General features: G+C 41.1%; 3 protein-coding genes across 12 annotated transcripts; all 3 read left to right on the top strand.

Annotated features, from left to right (window-relative positions):
- Positions 1–373: 373 nt before the first annotated feature.
- On the top strand, positions 374–9709 carry LOC124408627 (arginine-glutamic acid dipeptide repeats protein). 7 transcript variants are annotated; one of them, XM_046885697.1, is made up of 9 exons: positions 374–697; positions 1115–1289; positions 2226–2361; positions 2801–3142; positions 3229–3309; positions 3423–6843; positions 7921–8196; positions 8462–8669; positions 8821–9709. In XM_046885697.1, the coding sequence occupies exons 3-9, from the start codon at positions 2314–2316 to the stop codon at positions 8885–8887; spliced, it is 4443 nt and encodes a 1480-aa protein (XP_046741653.1). In that variant the 5' UTR covers positions 374–697; positions 1115–1289; positions 2226–2313; the 3' UTR covers positions 8888–9709. The 7 variants fall into 7 exon arrangements, with proteins under 7 accessions (XP_046741653.1, XP_046741650.1, XP_046741651.1 ...); XM_046885694.1 differs by having other exon boundaries at positions 2783–3142; XM_046885696.1 differs by having other exon boundaries at positions 375–697; positions 2783–3142; positions 8462–8660.
- A 138-nt stretch (positions 9710–9847) lies between these two features.
- LOC124408634 (basic helix-loop-helix transcription factor scleraxis-like) lies at positions 9848–12646 on the top strand. Of its 2 annotated transcripts, none has more exons than XM_046885718.1 (3): positions 9848–10743; positions 11556–11826; positions 11994–12646. In XM_046885718.1, the coding sequence occupies exons 1-3, from the start codon at positions 10667–10669 to the stop codon at positions 12105–12107; spliced, it is 462 nt and encodes a 153-aa protein (XP_046741674.1). In that variant the 5' UTR covers positions 9848–10666; the 3' UTR covers positions 12108–12646. The 2 variants fall into 2 exon arrangements, with proteins under 2 accessions (XP_046741674.1, XP_046741673.1); XM_046885717.1 differs by having other exon boundaries at positions 11520–11826; positions 11994–12645.
- A 427-nt stretch (positions 12647–13073) lies between these two features.
- Positions 13074–21205, top strand: LOC124408631 (TSC22 domain family protein 1-like). Of its 3 annotated transcripts, XM_046885710.1 has the most exons (8): positions 13074–13190; positions 15024–15195; positions 15853–16137; positions 16223–16358; positions 16448–16567; positions 16706–16809; positions 18769–19182; positions 19457–21205. In XM_046885710.1, exons 2-8 carry the CDS (start codon positions 15193–15195, stop codon positions 21023–21025), a joined length of 2631 nt encoding a protein of 876 aa, XP_046741666.1. In that variant the 5' UTR covers positions 13074–13190; positions 15024–15192; the 3' UTR covers positions 21026–21205. The 3 variants fall into 3 exon arrangements, with proteins under 3 accessions (XP_046741666.1, XP_046741668.1, XP_046741667.1); XM_046885712.1 differs by lacking the exon at positions 13074–13190 and having other exon boundaries at positions 14356–15195; positions 19628–21205; XM_046885711.1 differs by lacking the exon at positions 13074–13190 and having other exon boundaries at positions 14356–15195; positions 19490–21205.
- Positions 21206–23373: the final 2168 nt, after the last annotated feature.

Below are 23373 nucleotides of genomic sequence, written 5' to 3'. Positions count from 1 at the left end.
CCAACACGGAAAAACGATGAACTAGAGTCGCATCCGAAATTCAGTCATCGACTACCCCGCGAATACAGATGAGTTACGATACAGACGAGCGACCCAGTGGTGAAAATGTAGTTAGACGAATCCAAGTTCCTCGAGTAGTTTCGAAAACTTATTGATCAAGTTGATGAGAATTTCATCCTCATTGTTTCGACACATCATTTATTTATTCTATTTCTTTACGTTTTTCCGTGTTTCACTATTACATTCACCCGAATTACGAGGCAACAATTCTACCTCCGGAACTTCCTGCTTGAACCAGCTATACCCATTTGGCAACCGTAGTTGCATTTCTATCGGTAATTGTTAGTTCGTGACGACGACAATGGGGGATTGACATCTTGATTGACTGTATCCAAATGAAATAAAACGGAGAGCGAGAGCGAGTGAACGAAAGGGAGGAGGAGCAAGAGAGCGAGAAAAAAGAACGAGTGGAGGGACCAGAAAAAAATTGGGAGAGAAAAAAATTGAAGACAATATGGCCGCGCCTGGGTGTTGTGGGTAGTGTGTGATATTCGGAAGGCCTGAACTTCGCAACTGGTAAACAATAATGTGCCCGGAGTTGTGTTAATATTGCCGTAGCCACTCTGTCGCATAAAATAACGAATGGGCGGGGAAGTTTGTACGTAACGTTGGAAGGATGCTAGGCGTCGGGAGCGTGGTAAGTGCCGAGCGTTACCTCCTCTCCCACAAGTTTTACTACACATATCTATACTTACCACATACACACATCTATTTTTACGCATATTTCATCGATTTTATTTCCCCATTCAATCGAATAACTGACTGAAAATGCATGAAATTGGAGAGAAAAAAAAAACAACAAATCACCGAACGAATAAATACAGCCTCATATCACGCTCTGTTAGATAACGCCAAGGCAATAAAAGTTTCGACTAAAGTTATCCGTAATTTCTCAGGCGATATATGTATGTCATAGGTACATGCATTACTTTTTCCTTGTGAATTTGCCGAATGTTCTCTTATTATTATTATCATCCACATCACTGTTATTACTATTTTTATTATCATTATTTTACAACGTAGTTGAACAAATTCCATCTTTGCTCTCACCTAGGTCACCGTTTACCGTTTTTTTCCTCCACAATAACCCATTGAGATAAATCTACCTCAGGAGGATATTCTAATCCTTCATTGTTCGCCGATACTACTAGTCTAATAGTCGTGCAATTAAATGAATCCGTGACACTCCGCTGATCCCCGCAAATGATGCATTGGCATGGCTACTAGAGGTATGTAGATCCAGAAATTCTTCTCATACCCTTTTGCTAATTACTAATTGTTATGCAAATACCACAGATACCTTTCACATATTGCTATTTACAGCACGCCAATAGAAGAAATTACAAACTTTTAACCACAAAGCTTTCTTGTTACCTTTCCCCAATTTTTTGCAGAGTTAATCACTACAAATGAGTTGAAAATTTTTCACTTTGAAATCTTTGATGAACTGTCTCAAATCTCATAAAATCCTTTGTTACTAGTCTTATTGTCAGATTTGTTATTTATTGTCGATTTATCTGCATGGAACTTACTTCTGGGCTTAAGAGAAGGCATCCAATTATTAGCCACTCCGTTTTATAGCTATTCAGAGTCCTCGTCGATATTATATATCCAATAAGATATTCAAAATGCATTGAGGAATATACGCGAAATATATTTCTCGCTAACTATGATGTAAAATTAACCAACACTTTGCTTTGGTTTAATTGCGTCGAGCTAATGCTAACTTTCCATTTCATTATTTCATTTTCGCGATAATGTAGTAGTCGAGCATGTGTAGTGTTGAAATTCTATTCTTTCTTGCTGAATTCTCAGAATAACTTTTGAACCGCTCTAACTATCCGAGTAACAAATATAATTTGCATCCTAACGGAAGGGTAAATCCTAACAACAATACTTGATTTTCCATCGAAACGTTGACGTTGACTCAAAACCAGTACCTGTCAAATTGCGATATCACGCTTTTGAAAACTTATTCATTTCCATACATGTTGGCGATCATGTTTGACTTTAAATTCAAAATATACGTAGTTTGATCTATGTCTTTATATATCGTCTGTTGTCAATAAATGGCAAATCTGATCGTTCGCCTACAGATTTATATTGTTTAATGTTACACGTAAAAATATTGTGCCAAATGTATTATACGCCCAACTAATTCCTAGGGGTGGAAGGTAGCACTTTACTGAGACTTGGAGACTGACAGTGGTTAAAACACTGGAGAAAGACGGTGGAGCTTTGGAGGAGGGGGAGATGTCTGCTGGTACCCAAGGCGAGATTCGGGTCGGTCCATCCCACCAGGTTTGCCCGATTCTTTGGAAAAACCTCACTGCTTCGTAGCTACCTTGCAAATATGGGATTTTATTCAGGCTTGTTCATTTTAAGACTAATATAATTCAACGCATAACATCTAATAACTAATGAATGTACAAAGGATAATAATTTTGTATAAGTTAACGGGGATAACCAATTTTTTTTTGTTATTTAATAATACACAATCGCTTTAGCATCGCACTGACAATAGAACAATGCGAGTAAACTTGTATCGGCTGAATAAGACGAAAATTAAACTTAGCAAAGTTTCAACAAATTCTGTTGAGCCGTTTTTGCCTTATGAAATTCAGCTTAGCACTTTGAATAAGCAAGCCAGTATACATGTGTGCATGACTAACTCGCTTTGGCAGTGGTGCTAACCGCGCGCTACCCTGAATTTTGGGTACAGGAGTTGGTTTCTTGCCAGGCCCGGTTGCCTGAGTACAGGCCGGGCATCCCTCCTGGAGATCTTCATCCGGATCCTGAGTTCTCCAAAGAACGTGAGGAACTACGATGGGTCCCGGCCATGGCTTTGGACGGAGATCTGTTGATGTACTTAAGAGCTGCCCGATCTATGGCTGCCTTTGCAGGAATGTGTGACGGCGGATCTCCCGATGATGGTTGTGTAGCTGCCTCTCGCGACGACACCACGATCAACGCTCTGGACATTTTACATGACTCTGGCTATGACCCTGGCAGGGCACTTCAAGCACTAGTCAAATGTCCCGTACCCAAAGGGATCGACAAAAAGTGGTCCGAGGAAGAAACTGTGAGTATATTGTCGAGGCGTGATTATGTAGAACAGAATAATCGAAGATCGATACTTGATAAATAACGCAATGTTCTCCATTACAGAAACGTTTTGTAAAGGGTCTTCGTCAGTTTGGAAAGAATTTCTTCCGCATCAGGAAGGATTTACTGCCTCACAAAGATACGGTGATTATGAAAATGTGGACTAGTAATTTGAGACGCGTACAATAGTTGGTAAAAAGAAATGAAAAACAAATTGTGAAAACTGTTTTATGTTGGGAATTTTTTGGTCCATTTAGCCTGAACTAGTTGAGTTCTACTACCTGTGGAAGAAGACGCCTGGCGCGAATAATAATCGACCCCACAGGCGACGCAGGCAGGGTTCATTGCGCAGAATTCGCAACACCCGTAACTCTCGGGCTGGTACTCCCAAAGAGGAGATACCAACCCCGACAAAAGACACTTCTCCCGCAGCGCCGAACCCCAAGGAGCCGGCGTCCGAACCAGAGACAGCACCTGTCGGCACGCCAGCCAGCAATAATCCAGGTGGTGAAGTCAGCTCGGTTACGGAAGATGATAATTCGGAAGAGGACAGTGATTCCAGGGACACGAATACAAACGGAACTGCGCAATCCTGTCAACATTGCTTTTCGACCAGTTCAAAAGACTACCAAATCGCCGGTAAGGACAGGCTATTACTCTGCGCCGAATGTCGCGCGCATTTAAAGAAAACCGGAGAACTTCCACCTGCTCCTCCGTACCTCTTTCGCCCAGTGCCGGCCGAATCTCCTGACAGTCCAGGCAGGATGAGAACTCGCAACAAGGCCAAAGAGACGCCCAGACCCGCACGATCAAGGAGAGCCGGTGGAACTGACACACCTGATCAGGAGAAACAGCAGCAGCAACAGACTCCGGACAAGACGAAGAAAAAATCATCTGGTAAATCAGAGACGCCGAGGAAGGGACAGAAACGTCCGCAAGCCGATGATCCTGAGGAGGACAAGGAATTGCAAAAGCGTAAACGCGGCGAGAGGCCGGAAAGTCCGTCCGAATCTCTTACTACAGACAGTAACTCGTTAATGGATGAACCCGAGCGGGAGACCGAGGGTGAAACGAACGATAATCATTCGGTTCCGGTTACCGTCCAAGTCGACGAACCTCCCAGTCCCGTTTTAACCACGCCGGAAGAACCACTGGAGCCGACTCCAGTTTCGACGCCGGTTCCGGCACCCATTCAAAGTTTACCGATATCGGTTCCGGTTATTCACGCAATAGAAAAGAAACCGATCATAGAAGAATTGCCAGAGACCAAAGAACAGTTGGAGGAAATGCCGATGATGATGAACCAGCCTTTGAAATTGGTCGAGGTGCTTCCTCAAATAGAGAGAAACATGTCGCCGGTCGTCGAAGATTCCAAGGAAATGATTCAGCCCATGAATGCTGGCAACCAGCAGCCAATGAACAACGTCAGCGATATCGGTCCAAGTATACGAAATTTATCGCAAACCAGTATGGTGAGCACGCAGAATTGTGCGCAAAACTTGCAGACACTTCAGGTACCTCCTCAACCTCCGCAAGTCATGCCCCTAAACATGCAGCATCCCCCGCCGAATATACTGGCAAGCCAAAACGTGCCGCAGAATTTATCCCAAAATCTACACGTACCGTCAAATTTACCTCAAAACATGGGAAACCCACAGAACATGGTCGGCCCGCCAAGCATGGGAAATCCCCACAGCATGCAGCAGAACATGTCTGCGTCCTCGCTTAATCTTAGCATACCTCAAAACCTCTCCACCAACATTTCGCAGATACCGCAACTGTCGAATTCGCCGCAGCCCTTAGGCCTGCCCGTTTTACCTCCCGACATCAGAATGCCGGAGAGAATACCAGAGGATAGAATGCCTCAGGAGAGACACAGGGACAGCAGAATGCTTGACAGAATGTCAGATAGGCTGCAGGAGCAGCGACAGGACGGAAACGGAGAACTGGATAGACCCGAGCCTCAGAATTTATTCCAATCAATTCCTCCACCCCAGGGTATGATGCCCTTGGAGAAGCCTCCGACCATCGCGCCTTACTCATTGGTACCCACGCCCCCCATGGAGCCACAGAATTTGAAGATAAAGCAGGAAATCATTCCGCCCGAACCCGACCCGTTGCAGAGCTTGAAGGAGGTGAAAGTCCCTGGATTTCAAACTGGATTCCCCGGCCCAAGTTTGGACAACATCAAGAAAGATCCAGACAGTTCCAGCAAGCCTCCGACGCCCAGCAAACACCCTCTGGTGCAAAATAGCCAACAGGTTGCTCAGATTCAGTCGGTCGCCGCTTCCCCGACTCCGAGTTTGCCACCGCCACCGACGTCCATTCCGCAGCCAGTGATGCATCCCTCTCAGCAGCCGAGTCCACACATGGCTCACCCCTTCCATCCTCACCACCCGTTCATTCATCACTCGTTGTTAGCAGCCATGCATCCCTACCATCACGGAGGAATGGCTTACCCCGGTTATCCGCCCGTTGGATCGTATCCCCCATTTCCCACCTATCCATACGGCCCAGTTCCTCACGCTATTCCGCCGCCTTCTCCACAACGAAGCCAAGAGAGCACTACAATGATGACTGCTCATCACTCGAGCACCAGCTCCAGTGTTACTAGAGACGAGGGCGATAATTTGATCGCCACGCATCATCACTCGTCCAGCATGCATCAGGCAACGACATTGCATCACGACAAACTTCTGACTATATCCTCACACAGTTCGCACAGCCATTCGCATAGCCAATCTTCGCACAGTTCTCACAACCAACAACGCAAGCCCGCTCTAGTGTCGGCCTGTCTAACGTCCAGCAGCTCTGTCCACCATCATCATCGTCCACCTCAACTGCAGCCTCCCATTCCGCCGGAGCCGAAACCCGAGCCGGAAATGGTGGAGCCTGAGCCTGAGGAGCCTCCGAGTCCTCGAGGACCATCACCAGAGCCACAGATGGAGGATTCCGAGTGTCACAGATCTCAGTCGGCTATTTTTCTCCGGCATTGGAATCGAGGTGAAAATAATTCTTGCACTAGGACCGATCTCACATTCAAACCAGTGCCGGATTCAAAATTGGCAAGAAAACGTGAGGAGAGAACAAGGAAGGAAAGAGAACGTGAGGCGGAGAGGGAGCGAGACAGAGCAGCTGCTCAACAGGTTAGAAAAATGTCGACTCCTGAGAAACAGCCGGAGCCTTGCAAGCCACCAAGTCGAGGGCCTCTAGAACCTGTCGTATCTCCTTACGACCGCTATGCGGCTAGGCCAGGATCTTACGTCGACACCCCGGCGCTCAGGCAGTTGTCCGAATACGCGAGACCACACGCTGCGTTTTCCCCGGCAAGGCATCCTGGTCCACCTGATCCGATGCTGCACTACATGTACGGTCCAGTAGCAAGAGAGCGCCTCGAATTGGAACATCTGGAGCGGGAAAAGAGAGAGCGGGAAATCAGGGAACTCAGAGATCGCGAACTAAACGACAGGTTCAAGGAGGAACTGCTCAAGGGAGGCCCCAGGTCCATACCTGGCAGCGTGGATCCGCACTGGCTCGAAATGCATCGACGATACGCCGCTGCTGCTGGTCTCGCTGGTCCCGGTCCCTCTGGTCCTCCCCAAGCGTTGCATCAGTTCAGTCTCTACGGCGCTCCTCCAGGTCCTAGCCAGCTGGAGAGGGAACGTCTAGAACGATTAGGTACGAAACATTTTTCTTATCATTCTGTTTCTAACTCAGTGGCTCTTTGAAGTGGCGGAAACAATATCTTGCGACGTTTACTGCGCCAATGATCAATCAGAGAGGTGTATCCATGATCGATTTTCATTAAAGTCCACATAACTTTGCTTCCAAATCTCAATAAAGTGCATGAAAAAATGCAATGTAATCAATTAGTTACCTATGCTGAAAAAAGACACTGAGGTTTGAAATTGATTTGCCGTTGTTGAAGAATCAGTCAAGATATAAACATCTCGTTAGAAATTGTGTTTGGAAGACTCGTGTGCCTCAAAGGAATATTTTGCAATGAGATTTCCATAGATTTTATGCGTTATCAAACTTCGTTATTACCACATTCACTTTGGACACGCTTGTTGTGAAACATATATCCTTTCGAGACGTATATACCCCCTTGGATGTGATGTATGTACATACATAATAATTTCCAGTAGTAGTAGTAGTACAATAGTCTACATGTGTAGTAGATAAGGTTTCAGGTTTCAGGCAGTTAAATAATATTCAAATCACGTTTTTGAAGGAAATTAATATTTTATTAGCAATTGCTACCGTTGCCTTGATTCATGTTGTTTCAATCGAAGCAATCGATATATTATCAACAATTATCAGTTTTAGTAGTCTTTGGAAAAATACTTTATTGATAATTAAAGCTTGAATCTGTAAATGTTTATGCATACGTATTATAAAGTCTTGTGAAAAGTCTGTTTCACTTGTCTTTTTACATCTATAGCTTTGTAGAGATCCGGGTTGTTGATAGCTATGTGATGTGACTTGAAACCGACATGCCGCATTTGAAGGGAAACTAACTCTTTTGGCGTAATCGAGTTACCAATTAAGTCTCAAAGAAATGTGTTTCCTTGAAGTATCTGTAAATGAAATTCCCACCCTTGTATCGAATTGTGATAAACACACAGAATTGGATCAGAAATTGATGATCAATATTGGAAATATGACGATGAGTTGGAATTTCCGAGCTCCCTTATTTCCACCCCCATAAAACCAGTGAGTAGGGTTATTTCACGGAGGCGCTGTCGGGTTTAGGGATACCGACGGCAGCCGGCGGGGGGCCAGCAGGGGGAGGGGGTGGTCATCCAGCTCACCACCACGGCCAGCTGGACGAGCGGCTGGCTCTGGCTGCTGACCCGATGGTCCGGTTGCAGATGGCTGGCATCTCGCCCGAGTATCACGCTCACACTCACGCGCATACGCACGCGCACACTCACTTGCACCTACATCCGGGACAGCAGCAGGCCGCTCAGCAACAGGCTCAGCAACAGCAGGAAGCAGCTGCTGCTGCCGCTGGATTCCCCCTGCCTGGTAGGTGATAGGATCTTCGACGTTAGTTAACAAACAAATCTCTATCCCGTGTCGAATTTCTCAAAATTTCAGCCCGCGTCTTAATCCTAATCATGTAATATTATCATTAGTATTTATTCAAATTGTACAACAACATTCACAGAACAGAAACGACCTACCCTCGCCAACTCCCCCCTCATGTCGTCGAATTATTAATCGTAACATATTTCTTCCTGAATTTGGTCCTCGCTCTACAATCGAATTATTTCATTTTTGTTTCACGCAGCCGCCGCTGGCGCCAATTACCCCAGGCCAGGACTGATGTCTCGCGATCCCTCGCTAGGCCTGCATCCTGCCGATCTCCTTGGTCGACCCTACGCGGAAATGGCTGTGCATCAGGAACAGCTTCAGCGTCACTTGATGATGGAGCGTGAACGTTATCCTCATCATCCTTCATTTGTTGCCCATCATGAAGACTACCTAAGGTTTGTGTTGTAAGAAAAAATCGTACCTCTTATTCCTATTAATAATTAGCGATCAATCCTTGACGCAAGAAACAAAATGTTATTCTCCTGATTCCAAATTAATAAAATACGTTTTTTTTGTTCGCTTTTTTTTTTTTTTTTTTTTCCCATCTCTTTCTAGGCAACAACGCGAACGTGAGTTAAAGGTACGCGCTTTGGAAGAAGCTGCGCGAGGATCACGGCCTTGAGTAAATCTCTATTTCTATTATAATTGTCTTGAAAAGTTAGGGACGCAAGTAGCATAGTTATAAGAAAGTATGCATGTCATTATGCTAGTACAATGCAAAGATTTTTTACGAACTTTTGTACATTTATTTCTTTTTATTTCTTTTTTTTTCTACAAATAACTCAAAGCTACGTACGGTTGTATAGCACACGAGCTGGGATAGCGATATTCGTTAGTTGTCTTCACCACTGCCTCCTTTTATCTTTATACCATAAGAATTTTACACATTCCCGAATAGATTATTATCTTCGTTGGACGAATCATGGCAGTTTTTGTCTTCTGTTTTTCTTTCACAATGTAACTGTTCAAGTTAAAATGTGACGATTGAGACTTGCTAACAAACTCTCACCACAGGGTTAAATTCTTTTTTTAGGAATTCGCAGAAATTCAAGTGATACATTTTTTTTGCAATACTTCCCTAATGTTATCACTTTTTAATAATTTTTTTTTTCTTGGTACTCCAAGAAAAGAAATTTTGTAACCGAGCTTGATTAAATTTTTTATTTATTCAAGCACTATGCAAATGGCATTCGGTAATGTTAAACAATCATGTGTAAAGTATTATTTTGTTCAGTTTCAAGTTTTCAAGATGAGAACTAGCACAGTGACATAATACCGTATAATAATTATTACCTAGTAATATGAAATAATGAATATATATAGAAATAATCATAATAATGTTTAAACGAAACAAAATGATTGAGCAATGTTATTTATTTTTTTATTTACAAACGATGCAGATAGCAGAATAAGGATTGCCGGACTATTTTTTAATTAGCAAAAAGGAAAAACTAATAAAACTTCAGTACTGCTCTGTACCGTATACAACACAATAATAGGAATAATAATAAGAATAATAGTATCGATAAGGATAATGATAGTGAGTATAATCACACAGAAATTTACATATACATACATATTATTATATCATAATAGTAAAAAATTACTTGACATAAACATAAATACCTACATACAAACATACATGATTATACATATACATAGACTAAAAGCAACATAAAAAAGTGGAGATGAAAAACACAATTTAAATTACCTAAGTAAAATTATTTGATAGAAAAAACAGCTGATGCGTGTGCATAAATGATCGCAGTAATTATAGTCATTGAGTGAAAAAATACCAACAAATCATAGGAGGGAAAAAATTTTATTAAAAGAAAGAAACAAAACAAGGAAAAAAGAAGCTATAATACTGTATTGTGTGTACCGAATGGTTTAACTTTAAATTTTATAAAAATACATGAATACTTCGACCGAAGAGCCACTATTCTCTAATTAGTTTAGCAGATGCTTTTTTTTGGAGCCGCTGCCGCCAGCGGTGCTGGTTGGTCCCTTGTTTTTATTGAGTGTAATGTGAGATGCAGACTCTGACCACTTGTTGTGGGAGTCTCACCCACACCCCATGGCCCACCATCAACGTATTACCAACGTTTCCGTGTGTGCGTCTATGCGTATATGGATATTACACACATCAACATGTGGTACACACATGTCAGCGTGGCTTGCCGAGGGGGTGGGGGAGGGGAAAGAACCAAAGAGAACGAGGATAGCGCATAGTAGATGCCTTACTCATTCATAAATCAGTCTTCCTGAAGTAAAGAGCATCTCGTAACAATTCATTCGACGTATTCCGCCGAGTCTTAAACCAACTGAACTATCTAATAACCAAGTTTATTAATTTGGTCATCATTATTGAGAGGGAGAGGGAAGAAAAACGTAGCTAGGAATGGCTGCTAGGAAAAAAGATGAACCTGGTAAACAACGGTATCAAGCTAACGCTAGAGAACGGGATCGGACACATAGGTAATAATTGATTTCAATTATGTAAATTTGCTCGTATTTACAAGCATGCTGATTACGTTAAGTACACCGTGGATTAATTTTTTTTCGATTATGACCGCTTTTTTGTTTCCTTGTACTGTGAGGAAATTTATTCAACGGAATAGAGGTCTTTCTTTTTCCCTTAGATTTTACGAGAATCTTTGTGTGTAAATGGTTTTTTGATGATTCTTTTCGACGAAAGAACTTAAAAATAAGTATGTAGAAAGGGATCATATTGTTCGTGGTTTTTTCTTATGTATTTATAGTTGCCGTGCATATATTGCGACGGTGAAATAATTCAATGTGACTGGAACTGAACGTGCATATGTATGCTTTAAGGCATACGTGATATTTATGATACAATAACGTATGTGTGGAGCACACCTACGTGCAGTATCTACACGTGAATAATGCGGTGAAATAACTGGGGTGGGAGGTGTAAGATGAATAAATATCATGATCTCGATTGCTCTTAATCAATGATTCGCCATAATCGGAAATAAATAATCCAGTCTTAGAATTGCAACATTAAACATGCAAAACGTGTACGCCGCATGCACGCATATTTAAAAACTTTTCTATCGTCGGTATAATATTTGATAGACGAAAAAGATCTCTGCTCTGTCGATTTATAGAATTTTGAGAGGACCTGCAGCTATCGACCTCATTGTTTTTCAAATTATCTAAAATTTAAATGAAAAAATAGTCTAATTGCGCTTGTTAGTATAGAAACGTATTTCAAGTGAAAACAAATGCAGGTTCGCAACTCAAGAATCGCAATCTTCACTGTGCAGCGTAAATACAGCGTTCACCGCTCTTAGGACATTGATACCCACTGAACCCGCTGATAGAAAATTATCTAAAATCGAAACATTGCGACTGGCAAGCAGCTACATCAGCCACTTAGGAGCTGTGCTAATTGTCGGTGCTGCTGATCAACCCTGCTTACGCTTGGAGGAAAATCATTTACGATCGTCAACGTTGAACAATTCGTGGGGTAATAATGAAACTCATACAGGCAGACCTCAGGTCTGTACTTTTTGCCTCGCAACGCATAAAAAATACGTGAGTATAGTTTTTCTATGAAAATATAACTATAATCGCGATATGAATAGAATGTGTAAAGATGTGTTTGTATTTGTTGTTTGACAACGTGAAATTTCCCGGTTTATGCGATGATCCATAGAAACTTGATGATTGGAACCGGAATAAATAAGTTTTGTGTTTTTCAGAACTTGAACGTCGCTTCTCAAACAATCGCGGACTGTCAAAGTCAAGAAGGCTCGCAATACATTATACTTCCGTCGAGTTCGTCGTCATATTTCGACTTGGATCCGATATATTAAATATAAGTTTTTATAGAAATGCACGATAGATATCCGAGCTTATGTATATTAATTGTAAATACGATTACTAATGTAACGAAAGTAAAAAATCTACCCTAATGTTGACTTAGTTTGCGTAAAAGAAAAGACAGTCGGAGAGGAAAAATGCACCAACGCACTTTCGGCAGTATTTGTTTTGGTCTCTCGCATAGCCGACAATGCAGTGAGGAAAGACGTTTTGGTGTTACTCCCCGTTCTCGTTTGCCGTTCCACATTTCAGTGTTTTTATTTGGTTATTTATCACCTGTAGCAAGAAATTGGAATCATGTTTGTCACAGAAAATAACCTTCGTTCATGGTTGGAACTTCATTAGGTGAGATGAGATATATTTTTTCAAACTTATGCCATTTTTACGGTTTCATAGCAACCGCGATAAAACGAACTGGGCTCAACCATTATACGAAAGATTTTGCCACAGAGGTAATAAATAGATGTTACAAAAAATAATCCAGCAATCCATCTTTTCTACTGTTTATCTTTTATCATACTTAATATAATCAATTTATAAGCAATATTTAACTGTTCGTCAGTTTTCTTATTCCTTTATTTTTATTCATTTTGCATATACATCGCATTGCAAGATAATATTATTCTTGAATTAGAAATTTTTCAATCTGTATTGTATATTTTCTATTTCATTGTGTGCAATCAGAAATAATACGAACCAATTAGGTATGCATACCCTACGTCAGGGTGTCATTGACCCTTCAAGAGACCATTAAATAATAAGAATGGTTGAAAGTACGTAATCGGTTCAGAAGTTGCTCGCATATTTATGACCGAAAAATGACTATCGTATTTTGAAAATTCGGAAATCATCGCTGCCACTGCGCGCTTGCTAGCTTGGTCACATCCGATTTCTGTATAGTTAGACGCTAGCTACCGAACTGAAGCGCAGATGGATCTTTTTAGAACTACAGTTTCGTCGAGTTTCACATCCTTAGCGCTGCACGATTCATGATTAAGAAATATTTCGAAACGCGCGTAATTCCTAACTATTTGACAGTGGGATAATTGCAAGGAAATTTAAATGCTGACAAACAGGTATTTACTTGGTGTTATGTAATTGTTTACTTTGAGAAAACTAACGATACGATTATTTCCATTTTTTCTCTGCGCGATAACAATCAACTCGTCCTACCCACTCGATATAATCTCATTAACCAGCGCTCCATAACCTTAATACAATAGTGATTGGATTGTCCGGGGATCGATCGTACGTAACGCCAAAGAGGATTAGATTAGGCGTAACGCGTCATTTTACTGATCGTCTAGGCACGACCATTAACTTGTATCCTGATCATTGATCATTATACACTTCTTTCAGCATACTCTTGTGCCGTTATTGTATTATGTCACGGACTTAGGAAATAAAGGGACGGAGCATAAGCTAATAATGTGGGCGATGGAGTGACGCGCGGGACGGAAGGGGGGAATAGCACACAGACGATATGCAACCACGCATGGCAGCCATGCCCTGTGAGCAGTTCGCGCGCTATATTCAAAGATGTGTCAATGGGTGCCTGACTACTGAAATATAGGATAAAAGAACGGTAGCGAAAAATGATGAGTCCGTGGAGAGAGTCTCAACTGTATCTGTTCAATTCAAACTCATAGGTCAATAGATGCATAAATAATATGAAATCAATTATATTCGTGGTTGGCAAAATATTATTTTAACCTGAGGAATACTGCCTGGTTTCAATTGAATCATATTGACTGATGTCCTATCAAATGCTTCTTCTGAAAAGTGAGTCAAACGCAGAAATAGAGTGGGTGGTAATAAAGCTTCAAATAATCTCATATTATTGAGCCACATCTGTCGAATTGTAACATCTTTCGGGAATCTAAAAGATCGATTAGAGTAATATCTAGGTAGTACAGTAATACATTATACATTTATTACATGATATTTAATTTTCAACTGAACTGAATGGTCAACATCCAACTTGTGGGATGTAATTTTTTTTTATTGTTTTCGATTTTATTTTGGAGTACCGATTTATGCGATGATCTGTTGAAACAATTTTTCGCTACCCATAGCACCATTTTCACTATTCTATTCGTGTTCGAGAGGTTAGAAATTCGCTCGACACGGTGGTTTTTATTGTTTTGATGGATAGTTCATGCTCACAGTAGGCGGCGCTACGTGAGTTCCCCCCTTACGTCTAACGCTTCAACCCACAAGCGTTATGCTCCGTCTCTCTATTTCCTAAGTCCGTGTGTATTATGTCAAGCAATCGAAAAATTTATTTACAAATTGGAACAAGAGCGTAGGATCTAGCGGAGTTGCTGCCGTGTTGAATTTTCGAAATTTCATCAATGACACTACCTATTTTTTGTTTTCTTCTATTCGTAGATTTTATAACTTCGTACATGACAGTATTTCGGTAGCAATTACTAGCGTATAATTATCTCACGTCGAACGTAACCAATTAATTTTCTCCTCTATACACCCGCGTGCTCTACTGTCGACGTAAAATCGAATATTCTATTTTTCTTAAAGTGGCGTGTGCGCGTTTACGTTCGTACGACATACGTGTAGATGACTTACGCACGCATCGACGATAATACACATTCGCGCAGGCCAGTACAGTAAAGGCTGACACAAAAACAAATCGAAGAGAAAAAAGATATCTAAGAAAAAAATAATCATAATAAAGAAGATAATATCCCAAATTAATCGATCTGAATATTTATCGACGGTATGAGGATGAATTCAGTTTCAATCGTGCAACAGGGTGGTTCAAGTTTCCGAATATTTCACACGATTTAGTACACCACCGCTTATATTGTTTTGCGCATTTGATTCAAATTGATCAAAAGTGGGCGCGCGGGTCGCCATCTTGTAAAAGTGGTTCTGTGTGGTGTTTGGAGGTTCTGCGAAGAACAGGAGCTTCGCCAGAGGCTGGGAGTCCTTTTGAAATCCTCCTAGCGGTCCTTGGCAGTCCCTGGGCATCCAGGTGACATCCCGCGAAGCCAGGGGACCTCCCGATAATCTCGGACTTCTGCCTACCAACACAAACACTGCTGAATCCTCGGGAAGATGGTGAGACGAGTTTTTCAACATTTTCTCTCGGGGATTTTTATTATTTGACGTTGAAAAGTATTGTTTCATCACCGAAACCTATTTTCCATTGATTGACTGGCTTAAGATATGTTTTTGTATTATTTTTTTTTCCTCCACATTTCTTCACATTTCTTCACAATTGATTGATAGAATTATCGAATGTTTCTTTATCCTCCTTTTTTTTCCGTGCCGTCACACCAAATTTATGCCCTTCGAAAAAAAGGAAAACAAGAAACTCGTGCTACCGCGATTGTGTCAATATTTTTTTTTATACAGATATATCTATGTGCAATGTGTGGGAATTGTGTATTTTTACAATCACTTGATATCCACTTACTTTGGCTAGCGTCAGTTTCTTTGAGGTAACAATGTTATGGCAAGTCGAATAACGAAATTCCTGTACAGACCCCGACTATTGATGTTGACTCGTTAATTATCGTTTGGCTGATTTTTATTTTTCCCCTCTATAGTGTCTTCACTCGAAAATTGAGGGCTGAACATATTGTGATGACATAGGTCAGACAAGGGCGAGACATAATTTTAAATCGGATCATTAATCCATCTTGCTTTTCTATTCTCAACGGCTTCAATGACTTCACTTAATTTTCTTATTCCATTTCTTTCGTTTTTATTCAGAGTTCAGCATCGACTGGGGGTACAGAGGGGTCTAGTCCAGCCTCCAGCCCTGCGTCCGCAGCAAGTCTTGCAATGGCAGCACCTAAGTACGGCACACTAGTCCCAAACCGAATTTTCGTCGGCGGTATCTCGGCAAACACAAGCGAAGCAGAACTTGCCCAGTTATTCTCAACCTATGGCAATGTCAAGGCAACTAAAATAATTTCGGACAGAGCTGGTGTCTCCAAGGGATATGGTTTCGTCACCTTTGAAACGGAGGAGGAGGCTAAACGACTTCAACAGGAGGTAGATTCGCAGCGATAGAGCATATTTCGATTGCGAATTTTTTCTTTTTCCCAATGTCACGTGCACAAATCCGTCCGTTTTACAGTCGGAATGCATCGTGCTGAGGGAAAGAAAGCTCAACATTGCTCCCGCAATAAAGAAACAGCCTTTCAATCGATCTTACGACGGTAGTTCCGGCTCTCCCCCTGCAGTACCGACAAACACCTATTACTACACAAACGGTAAATCAAATCGGTAGTTCCACGTTTTTCCGATCTCTTGGGAGATATTTTTCATGATTTGGAAATCCTGAAAACGTTTTTGCTTTCAGGCATGGGTCTAACGTACCAAAACGGCATGACTTTCTACAATGCCGGAGCTCCAGCCCCTGCAACTCCAGTGGCACCTCCCGCCGATCCTGCAACCATATATCAAGCTACCAGTGTATTTGGTAAGTGTTTGTAACTCGCGAAACCAGATCGATGTGAAACAAGTTTCACCTTCTTTGGCCACATCCCGAAGTTTATAAGTTGAGAATATTCCAGAGGGAAGTTAAATTAGAACCCAAGCACTTGTTTCATTTTTTTAGGGCCGCAAGCAACCGCTGGACACCAAACATTCGCTCCGGTTATGTACCCGTGCCCAGCACCTTCTTTGTACGTCCCGCAGCAATACCAGTACACGCCGATGTCGGTAAGCCAGTTTTCCATGAAATAACAGAATTTTCTAGTTTCTTGTGGTAAATCAGGGTGGCCACTTATCAGGCAATTCTGGAAAAGCTGTAAATGTCATAGAATTCTGAAATTATGTATAGTCAGGGTAATGTCATAGATTTTTGCGGAAATTCAGAATGGTTCGCTATATTCTTTTTTCATACAAATACGTCCACCATTTTTTTTAAGCTTTAGATAAATCAGATCGAACATAAATTTTTTACCATCACCAAAAGGTTCTCTTCAAATTTTGAATATTTCTAAATATTACCTCACAAATGATTGAGTGCATCGGCTAGATGGGACAATGACAGTTCATACTTTCATAGAAAAAAATTATATGGAAAATACCTAATTTTTTCAATTTGAATGGGTCAGTCAAAATTACAAGATTTTTATCTGGAAAAACTGGAAAAGCCAAGGGATTTTGAGATGGAGATTTAGTGGCCACCCTGTGAATGAAAATCTGTACTTAGAGTACCTGACTCGATAAAACCATAAAAACGAGAGAACAAAAAATAACATCAAAGATATTTTGGCTGCACATTGTCTCTTTTGAAGATTGTACTCTATTACCATACCCATCTTTCTCTCTGTCTCCCTTTCTCTCCTTTCTCTCTCTCTTTCTCTCTCTTTCTTTCTTTCTCCCTCCCTCTCTCTCTCTCTATCTCTCTCGGAAGATTAAAAGAAGAAGAAAGAGATATATTTTGGTATACGAAAATTTTTTTCTCTACTTTCGTCCGCACTACACTCAATATGTATATATATATATATATATACATATGCATATATATGTATGGTATATCGGTTACGGTTGACAGACAAACGGTCTGATGGGCGAAGGCATCCCACCAGCGTTTCTACCCAACCCTCAACAACTGCCCACTTACGTCCTTCTCGACGCTATACAGTATTGAGGTCTGAAGGTATATGGTCTATGCTACGTGTCAAGCATGCATTGCAATCTCTCAGCATATTCTTTACTGAATTCATTGTGTCACAGGGTGCGGCATTGCACGTATTTTTAATCAGCATGTCCCGCTTAATCGATTTTTTTCAATAACATTGCTGTACCGCTTCTTTCTTTCGTGTGTGTTATCACTAGTTTACACTCGCTGCATCACTTTGTGTGAATATGTTAATTTCGCAAATTCTATCCTTTTTTTGCGTGTATAATCATTGATTTTTCGTGTTTGTCGACGTCTTTGCATCGGTAGGTCGTACTCACTTTTTTTTTTTTTTATTCCTAAATCATCTTCGAAATGCAATATTTCAGTATTTTCGCATTATTCCTAACACCCGAACTCTTGTTAACACTGCTTCGTCTTGAAACTATCAAATTTTTTTTTTTTTTCTTCTCGTTACACATCGTTTTTTACTCTCACTTCAACATTTCACTATTCCTCCAATGTCAAATAACAAATCTTGCAAAGATTCGAGCTACGATTTCTTATGTTTCGTTTTAGATATTCCGACCACTATCGTACATCAACTTAACTGCCTTGACTCAATATTTTTTTGTTTCCTTCGCATTCAATTAACGATCAAGCAAGATTTAAATGTTTTTTGGGGGGGGGTGTTAATTTGATCAATCTTGCAAAACTATGCATATTAGCTACAATTACAATATTTTATTTGTTATTATTTTAATACATTATTTGCCATTGTACACTTCTACTTTATCTCACGTTGCATGTGACCAAAGCAAACGACAGTTTGATATCTTTTTTCAAATTAACTGTCTCAAAAACTTAATAGAATAAATAATGGGATAAATGAACAAGGAAATCTGGGTCGCTACGAAGTTGAAAAATTTCAAGTGTTCAATGCCATGTACAGAACTCATTGAAGGTTCGTAGCGATCCTTGTGATGCTTGTGTATATTCCTCAAGTACTTCTATTGTGTTCCCCCGAGAAATACATTTATTTATACTTACAGTACGAGCCATATTACACAGGGGCAACGGCGGCCGGCGCGCCTCAGTACCTGTACACGGCTAGTAGCTCTCAGAGCACTACTAATGGCGGGGGAACGGGTTCCGGGGGCGGTACAAACGGAGCTACCAGTCCACCGGCTGGCCCTCCGCCTGCTCTCACGTCTCTTCCAGCCCCGCCGCAGCCGCAACATTTTTACACCTCAGCAGCCCCGCCGCCTCATCATCATCCCCAGATACCCGCCGGCCCTCCGCAGTCACAGTTTGATCACGTGTACTACTCGTGCACTGCTGGACCTCCGCCTCTGCCGCCGTCACACGCTTCGATAGGCCTCACCGATCAGCAGTTACTGTTGTACGCGACGGACGGTTCATGTCAATCTCAACAATCAAACGACACTCAGGCACAGCCGCAGGAGGTAAGATAACCGTTCAAGATTTGTAGCAGATTGAACAAGATAGTGTTTTAGAATTGCCTCACGCGTCATTTCCTTGTCTATACACTTTTGCAAGTTTTTACTATTTTACTGTTTACCTTTAGTATTCCCTGATGATTGGACAGTTTTTTTTTTCTTGAGCATGTTGGACCTTGATGACGAATGAAATGAGAGGTCATTTCTATAGCGCTAGATGAATTGTATTAATGAGAACAAAACTGATGTGAGTTAACGAAAAAATTGAATAAAAACGTAGGATTCTCGGTCGACGTCAAGCCACTCTGAACAGCCGCAGCACGGCGATACGTCTGGTTCAGTGACACCGCTGGTTCCTTTGGTGCCCATTAAATTCCCAATTACTAATAGATATCCAGGCAGCTATCACCATCCAGTCGCGATTCATACCACCAATTTACACGGTTCGCAGACATGCTTAAGCGATAACGCAGACGCGGGCGACGCCGGTAGCGTAGCTCAGATGCACTGTAGAACGATTGTCTATCATCCAGCAGCCGTCTACATTCCTCACACCCATTCGTCATCTCAATATCATCCGTCTTCGTCGAGAGGTCCTAGCCTTCTGCCGACGCCGACGTCTGCATCATCCCATCATCATCACCACCACCACCATCATCGCTCCGTTCAGTCCACCGTTAATCCAAAATTGCAAAGCATCGTCTCGCATCAGCGCGACTATTCGAAGGCGGTCGTAGCCGGGGCGCAGGGCAGCTATAACGTCAAGTCACAAAATTTGAGCATCGCATTGATCTCCTCATCCTCCGGTGTTCACAATCACGGTAAGCTTCACGGTTCGTCGACGCAGGGTCAGAAGTACGCGAACGCGTCGGACTTTCACAAACTCACAAGCAACGTTTTGTCAACGACTCATTTTCCTCCTCAACATCAACTCGCCAAGCGATCATTGTGCGCCAACGCCGGCCAAGCGGCTTACTTCTCAGGTCAAAGGTCGGGATACGGCTCTTTCAAGTCAATGGTGTTTGGTCCGACGACGGGTGTGGTTTTGAACGGTCTGAATTATCCGGGATCTCAAAAGTTGACCGTCGGTCATCAGAACTACGGTACCGATCAGTATTTCGAGGGCGGCGGTAACAATTCGAGGTCGTCGAGAAATTATTCGCATAAAAATCAAGCCGCCGCGGGTCGGACTAGTGGCACGGCTAAACGGGTGATCTTGGACAATAACAACTGTAGCAACGGTCAGACCGGGGAAAAGTACGGTGCGCAATCGGATTCGCAAAACGTTGATAACTCCACAGAAACTACAACGACCTCGAGCACGACGATCGTTTCCGAAAAGTCGTCCAGTCCACCACCCGCCCCTTACTCACCCATGACTCGTCCTCTCCCAAACCTTTCGCCTCCCGTTCCTCAGGTCCAGTTCTACGCTCCGGCTCAAAACCGTTACCAGACGACTGTGCCGTCCAGCAACACGCCTGGACATCAGCAGCAGCAGCAACAACAACAACAACATCAACATCAACATCAACAACAACCGGCGCAGCGGCGGTACACAGTTGCACCGCCTCTGCCAGCGGGGAGGAAGCCTTCAGAAAAATATTCAACCGCTCCGGCACAGAGCTCGATGCTGCGACAGCACAAGTATAAGCCTAACGGCATGATGCAGTCGGGCAGTAAATCTGGTGACGATAGCTTGGGGGGAGCAGGTGACGCGCCGCCTGGTGTCGGTCGCATGCCGATTACCCCGCCTGGTACCCCGAGGAACACTCACACTGGGGGACATTCCGGTGGTGATCAAAACCAAATCAGCGATTGCACTCATCAAATGCAGGCATTGAGCCTTTAGCACTTTCCCGACTCAGATCTGCCCCTCGATTGTACCAGTGGTATGATAGTGTTTAATCAAGAGCAAGTAATTAACCGACTAAATAAAGTAAGTGAATAAAATACGTTAGCCAGCTAGTTAGTTGGACACTTAGTTATCTAGATATAATAATTATATAAAAATTCAGCTGGTTAAAGACAACATAAATATACACACACACACACACGCATGTGTATATATATAAAAAATCTATATTAATTAACAGAAGAATAATAATAACATCAATAACTAGACCGATAATAGCGATAATAAGAAATATTTAATAAAAACTATAAGAGATGTATGTGTGTGTGTGGGTGCGTACGCGCGCATACATAAATTATGTATTCTGTATATCTAATCATTCAGCAATCTCAAAAGCTGATGACAAACTTTGTGGTTTGAAAGAAACAAAGACGCGCGGGCGTGAACCATATTTTGTTTTTTTCATTTTCGTTATCTCATTCCTCGAACCGTTGTAGAAAAGATTCAGGGGGATTAAATTTTTCTCGAACGTCGAGGCGGTGCATGTTATTTTTTACAAATATTGTTTCTTTTGCATTTTTTTCTAAAGTGCTGCATGTTGCGTGTTCATGGTTGAAATTTGAAAAAAAATTCGAACGCTCTTGATGTATCGTGTAGATATGTTCGTCATCCTCTCAACGGTCTCTTTGCTCATTCCTTATAGGAAAGCACGAGTGTGAGACAACGAAATTCCAAATTTATTTTCAACGATTCCTTGCAACGATATATATCTATGCGCGCACGCGCGGACACACACACACACACAAAGCAGCTCCCACTCAGTATAAGTTGTTGAATATTTATAATTACGAAAAATTATTAATAACGAACCGTTGGCAGAAAAAAAAACGAAAGGAATAAAATGATATATAGAAGTATATGCATATATATAAGAAATGAAAGATATGGATGTAATAAAGGTCCTAGATATATAAGATACAATAATACAAATAGTTATGCTAATTTAATATATTATTATTTAAAATGCAATATTCAGAGATGCGATATATTACACATATATACGATATACACGAGATAATATATATACATATGTATATGTGTACGTATGCATGTATATGTATATGATATATGATATATGATATATTAGATAGCATATTATTACATATTATACGAAAATACGAATAGGTATAAATACTTATGAATCACCGCTGTAAAATCAGCTAAATACATACCCTAATATTTCATCACTTGCAAACCATGAAAGAAATGTTTTGACATGTAATAATTGCAGTAAAAAGTTCGATTACACACACACACACACTATGTATTGTGAGTTTAGTATTCGTATATATTGTGTGTGCGTGTGTGTATGTGCGCACAGGCAATCGATGCGATTGATTTGTTCAATGTTATAAAGAAATTCTTCAACGCGAAGAAGTAAGAAAGAAACGTCATATAGCTTGTCCTCATGTCTCCATGTCATCGATAGCCGTATTATTTGCGTATTGAATTAATGGAATCAATCGTCCCGATTATGTTACACCCTATATACATGTCTCTATACGTACATTAGGGTAGTCCCCTGTTTGAGGGTCGGAAATTTTTTTTATTGGGATGCCTCCCATGTCTGTTTTGAATCATTAAAAAAAATCTGTGTGTAGTTTTAAGCCACCACATCGACTGGACAAAGTGCCCATAATATCCGAAAGTTTTAAATGTAACATACATGTAGTTTTTATAACCAGTTATTTCGTTTTGTATTGACTTTGGTATAAATTAAGGGACCAATTTGAACCTTGGCAGACTTGTTGCTTATAATGACAGAAACAAATCCTGAAAATTTAAAAAATTTATAGTTATTGATCACTTATATAGTATAAGCCTAATAAAAGTGAGGATTCTATATAAAAAGAGATATATTACAAAATTATGACAAAATTTTGATATTTTCAAGGTTTGTTCGTATCATTATAAAGAACAACTTATAACAACAACAAATAATTCATATCACAGTCATACAAAACTAAATAACTGTTTATAAAATCTACATGTATTTTACATTTTAAACTTTTACAGATTAGGGGCACGTGTTCCAGTCGAAGTGGAGGCTTCAAACTTTGTACAGATTTTTTTTTCTAATGATTTGGAAAAGATCTGGGAGGTATCTCAATAAAAAAAAATTTCGAACCGCAAATAAAGACCAGTCTAACGTACATACATACATTCATAAATACATTCGTACATTTACTTACCTAAAAGTAAATGTTAGTTAGAATACCACAGTGTTGTATGGTATCTGATAAATCGAAGCATGCATGATAGGCTCGAAAGACAGATGAAGAAGA

The sequence above is a fragment of the Diprion similis genome, chromosome 8 (genome assembly GCF_021155765.1).
Source record: "Diprion similis isolate iyDipSimi1 chromosome 8, iyDipSimi1.1, whole genome shotgun sequence".
NCBI classification, from domain to species: domain Eukaryota; kingdom Metazoa; phylum Arthropoda; class Insecta; order Hymenoptera; family Diprionidae; genus Diprion; species Diprion similis.
This window is presented reverse-complemented; position numbering and strand designations above follow the sequence as displayed.

Bases quoted from the DNA above. Each gene is read 5' to 3' on its own strand.
- LOC124408627 (XM_046885695.1), top strand. From the start codon at position 2,314: ATGTCTGCTGGTACCCAAGGCGAGATTCGGGTCGGTCCATCCCACCAG. The intron at 3,143-3,228 runs GTGAGTATATTG...TCTCCATTACAG, and splicing joins AGTGGTCCGAGGAAGAAACT to AAACGTTTTGTAAAGGGTCT. The intron at 8,670-8,820 runs GTAAGAAAAAAT...ATCTCTTTCTAG, and splicing joins GACTACCTAAGGTTTGTGTT to GCAACAACGCGAACGTGAGT.
- LOC124408634 (XM_046885717.1), top strand. From the start codon at position 10,667: ATGGCTGCTAGGAAAAAAGATGAACCTGGTAAACAACGGTATCAAGCT. The intron at 10,744-11,519 runs GTAATAATTGAT...AAACAAATGCAG, and splicing joins GAACGGGATCGGACACATAG to GTTCGCAACTCAAGAATCGC. The intron at 11,827-11,993 runs GTGAGTATAGTT...TGTGTTTTTCAG, and splicing joins TCGCAACGCATAAAAAATAC to AACTTGAACGTCGCTTCTCA.
- LOC124408631 (XM_046885710.1), top strand. The intron at 16,568-16,705 runs GTAAGTGTTTGT...TCATTTTTTTAG, and splicing joins TCAAGCTACCAGTGTATTTG to GGCCGCAAGCAACCGCTGGA. The intron at 19,183-19,456 runs GTAAGATAACCG...ATAAAAACGTAG, and splicing joins CTCAGGCACAGCCGCAGGAG to GATTCTCGGTCGACGTCAAG.